The 4,787-nt window shown below is 37.9% G+C and overlaps 2 protein-coding genes and 1 non-coding gene across 3 annotated transcripts in view; 2 read left to right on the top strand and 1 right to left on the bottom strand.

Moving 5' to 3' along the window:
- Positions 1–2,791, top strand: part of LOC105741507 (tropomyosin alpha-3 chain-like) — a 4,929-nt gene extending 2,138 nt beyond the window's left edge. The window contains exon 2 of the mRNA XM_012513637.2: positions 2,730–2,791. Within this exon, the coding sequence (XP_012369091.1) occupies positions 2,730–2,791 (62 nt within the window). The remainder of the gene's footprint in view (positions 1–2,729) is intronic.
- Exoc4 (exocyst complex component 4) overlaps positions 1–4,787 on the top strand; it is a 951,164-nt gene that overhangs the window by 697,318 nt on the left and 249,059 nt on the right. The window lies entirely within an intron of this gene.
- On the bottom strand, positions 575–705 carry LOC111815405. The gene has a single exon (XR_002820098.1). It is a non-coding gene; the product is annotated as a small nucleolar RNA SNORA61 (small nucleolar RNA).

The raw sequence follows: 4,787 nt of genomic DNA, 5'->3' as shown, positions 1-4,787 counted from the left end.
AAAAAAAAAAAAACCTATTGCAGATGTGATGAGTGTTAGGCAATAGAACTACATGGCCACTGCTTGACTGGGAATGGAACGCTAGTGTATCCTATGTTGCCCATGTTTTTTAATTTGTTGTGTAGAAAGATGACATTTGCTAACTAACAGAATATTCACTGTAGGCAAGGTCTTTTCTAATGCAGCTTTTTGGCTTTTAGGATCATTTTTATTCCAAATAGAGTCTATTTTCCATACCTGTTTCTTCAGGTAGGTACAACTTGCTTGCCACTTCCACCTCAATACTGTCCCAAAAACTGTTTAGTTGCCCATCTTCATACCCCCCTTACTAAAAAATCCAATGATCACCTCAGACTGTTGATATTTACACATTTTTACCTGACAAGTTTAGTCACCCTGATTCTTCACCATAACTAAGCATCTCATTTTTACCAGTTTGATGTGTGGATGCTTTACTCTTTGCTTTCTTCCTTATGCCTTTGCTTATCTTTCCTGCCATGCTTGTATGGGTAGAACAGCATCCCTACATCTTTTCCCTCAGATTAAACTCTGCTTTTTTTTTTTTTTCTTTTAACCTTGTTTGAAACTAGCCCACATGCTACATACCAGACTACAAGGCTGTGAGGCCAGCTTCAGCATTTCTTTTCCTCCTTTACAACCAACAAGACCAGTGTTCAGATCTGATGGGAAAGAGAGCTGGAGGGTAAATGCTGCTTTTATAAAAAAAGAAAAAAAAACTTTTAAAAAACCCTTTCAGAAGCTCATTCCTGATGCAAAAGGTTGTTAGGGGGCCTTCCTGAAATACTATCTGAAAATATCTGCATACCTATATATAAGAATTATACTAGATTTTTTTTCTTTGTAATAGATTTTGTTATACCAACAACTGATTTTTAAAATTTATTCAAAAGGCCATTCATTAGCCTAGCCCTGAAAATTCAAACATATTTTAAAATTGAAATGTACATGTGTAAGTGGCCTCTTTCTATCATGAGAAATTGGGTTTTGTTGCAGTGTTTTCTCTTAAAAACAGAGAGAATAAAGGGCTGGCCAAATAGCTCAGCAAGCAGATGCAGGAGCCAATGGTTCAATCCGCGCCTGCCATGCCATGCTGGGCATGCTGACAAGGCAATTGAGACTGGGCTTGGTGGTGCGCACCTGTAATCTCAGCACTTGGAAGGCTGTAAACAGGGGAATCACTATGAGTCCAGTGTAGTAGTGAGATCCTGCATACCCTGTAGACCCTTTCGTAAAATACAGAAATAAATAAATAGAGTGAATAAATCCTGTTTTTCAACTTAGAAGATGATATGGAAACTAGTTAGGCAGGTGTATGTTTTATGTAAGTTTCTAGCATAGTGAACTGCCTTTGCATGCACACATCTAGTTCATAGTATTCCTTACAACAAATGACCCACTGGGAACTCCATGGCTGTACAATGTACTGAGCACCCGGTGTGGACCAACTAGCAAACAGAGAATCAGGTTAGGAAGATAGTCTCTGTCCTTTGTCCTGATGAAAGATACCTGTGGATAAGACCTATCCCAAACTGTTCTGCTGGTTGCTTCTCTCAGAAAATGAAAACAACAAATGGCAAGTTGGCCTTTTCCCTTACAAAAGCACTTTCTGTACATCATTCTCCACCTTGTGGCTTCTGCCACGTCCTATCCTCTGACTCCTTTTCACCCAGCAAATAGCCTCTTTCTTAGAAATACTTTAGAGCTTAGTGTGGCCAAATCCCACATTTCACAAGGCCTGCAATGAATTGTAAAAAGCTTTGCTTACTTTAACAGATTACAGGGTTATTTTACAATCAGGTCATGAACACTGGACACAATAATCTGGTTCTTTGCTGCTGCAGTGGCATCAGAGTGCTGATAGCACACTTTCTGTTTTTAGGGGGAAATGAATTATCTCTGGTTGACTGACTAAACTCTTCAGTCTCACAAATAAGAAAAATACAAAAGGCAAGCATTTGTTTACTGTAATAAACCAATAGACTTTGCAATAAATTCTGTGATAACTGCTGTCTTTTCTACATTCAACCCACACACACACATACACACAGGAAAATTTTAATTTATAGCCAAAAATTGTAAGTTATATTTATTTGTGTCTATGTAATGATCTTTAATCAAGCAAAGTAATAGGAGATAAAATGGAATGGAATTTGACAAAAGGCAATGCAAGAAGCGAGCTGAGAAGGGAATTTCATAAAATCCACTTCTAGCTTTGTCAGCTGCTTCCTTCATTACTATAGGCTTTCATTTAATCTTTTGAAACATTCTATTCAATTTTTTTCTTCAGTTTCTTGGAAACATAAAAACAATGCTAATGATGGAAGCCAGAGGCCAATCTGAAGTTAGTTAAGTACCTTGTAACCACAGCCCTTTAGCCACCCCTCTCACTGAGCTGTGCTTGGGTGGTATATAGGCTATACTTGGCACCCTGACTTAGAGTCTATGGTTGATATGTCACATCCACATATGATACTCTGGGTAAGAGTGTCCTAGCTTTCCAGTGCCCAGTAGACAAAGGTAACTCCACTATATGCTGAACTGAAAGAGCCCATACCTCTTTCCCTAGAAACTTATGACCACTCAACTATGGCAATATGGTACAGTGCAGGTGTTCTGTAAGGGGCTGGATGGTAAATGCTTTTAGCTTTGTAGGCCAGATAGTTAACTGTTGTAACTCCAGATGGTTCCCAACTTCAGAGTTTTGACTTACCAGTTTTCAACTTTACAAAAGTGGGAAATTGATGCACATTTATTAGAAAATACACTTTGAATTTTGATCTTTTCCCAGGAAACAATATTCAGTTTAGTCTTCTCTCATGACAATGGGCAATGGCACTGAGCCCCAGCTCCCAGAGAAGCAACTGATACTCTATAGTGTGGTGCATTATTAAACTCTGCTGGTCTATAAGTTATATACATTAAATAAATTTCCAACTTAGCAATATTTTCAACTTACAATTTTATCAGGATGTAAGCACATCATAAATTAAGGAATGTCTATGCTCAACACTGCCTTTGTAGCATAAAAGTAGTGTAGATAATACAAAAATGAACCCATGTGGCTTTGGTTCATTACGCTTTACCTAAAGATTTGTCCTACAGATGTTGTTTGTTGACCCCTGGAATAGTGACAAGAATGCTAGATTTTGAGCTGAGATCTTTCTTTGGCCCTGAGACCTATCAGCATAAATTGATCTCAAGTCATTCTCATCATTTTTATATTTATTTGCAAAGTATGTGATAATAACACTTCTCATGCCTCTCTTAGACTGTTGAATGTGATAATGTAGATGAGTCAGATTTATTCATTATGACGTAGTCTAGACATAGAGTTTTTTTCCCCTAAGTAGTATTAGAAGCAGTAAGGTTAACTTTTCTAGAGAAGTAGAAGATGAGGATTCACTTCTTAATTCCTCACAGTATACACAAGTGCCTTAAAACTTACGGATTTGGAGGCAGAACAACAAGCCGTATAGAACAACATGCTGGAAGGTAGACTACAACTGCGTGTGTCCACATGAATGTGATTCTCATTTAAAAGCCTAGCAATGTAATGCCTAGCAAAGGAAGAAATAAAAAAGGGAGGAAGACCACAGAGGAGGATGTTCAAGGGTCTGTGATATTGTCTTACATAAATTTTCACAGTTGGTGGAATAATGCATATTATACCCAGTCTCCCTTTCATTGACATGTTCTCACTGAAGATTTTAAATTTGCCAAGAATTTGATTCAAAACTTTCTAGTTTCTTTATAATTAATGCTAGTGAAGCTGACATGAAAACATGTCTCTTAAGGGACAATTAGCATATGGAATATAATTAATAATATCCTATGGAAGATGGACAATTATCGTATGGAAGAAATTTGGGTTTGGGTAGAGCAATTTATTTTGTAAACACCATCCCTCTACTTGGTCTGGTAACTATCTCTAAAAGGATGCTCATTTTTTCTTAATGCTTTACTCCTTCACAATTCTTCCTTATTACTTGAAATATACTTTATACTTCTCTTCAGCTGTCATATCTTAACTATAAATGTATCTTACCTCTTCTCTCAGACCTGAAATGTTCTCATTCTCTGTATTCTAATAATGCTGGCACTATGGTCTATCATTTATGTTATGGTGTATTCATTTTATTCTTTCTTTCTTTTTTTTTTTTTTTTTTTCGTATTTTAGGGAAGGGTCTACAGGGTGTTCAGGGTTTCACTACTAGATCGGACGTGTAGTGATTCTCCTGTTTTTAGCCTCCCAAGAGCTGGGATTACAGGCACGCACCACCATGCCCATTTTCAATTGCAGTGTCAGTGCGGCCTGGGGGAGCAGGGGTAGCCCCAGCAGGGCAGCCCCAAGGGTCAAACCCCTGGCCCCTGTGCCTGCTTTCAGGTGCTTTAATCTTCTGAGCTGTTTGGCAGGCCCTTTTAGTATTTCTTATCTTTTCACTCTTCGCAATGAGATTGTGCATTTTCTGAACAATTGGACTATTCCTAATTCAATTCTACCTCTATCTCAAAGCCTTTCATTTTAGTAGGCTTTTAATACTTCCTTATTGAATAAAAATTTGTCTAATAAAAATCAAAGATATTTTCTGAAATCAAGAATACCAGGTTACATACCTCGGTAATGTCCCAAATTTTCTGATCAAGAAGATTATGAGGCCAAAGAGGAAAGTGAACGATGACATATAGTGTGCCTAAGGAGAGTCACATGGGGAGAAGACACTCTCTCAGGCTTTCACAGAGAGCACATTGGCCAAGCAATGGCCGTG

Source organism: Octodon degus, unplaced genomic scaffold, assembly GCF_000260255.1.
Source record: "Octodon degus isolate 3935 unplaced genomic scaffold, OctDeg1.0 scaffold00015, whole genome shotgun sequence".
In the NCBI taxonomy this organism is placed as follows: domain Eukaryota; kingdom Metazoa; phylum Chordata; class Mammalia; order Rodentia; family Octodontidae; genus Octodon; species Octodon degus.
The sequence above is the reverse complement of the archived record's forward strand: the minus strand, read 5'-3'. Positions and strand labels throughout refer to the sequence as shown.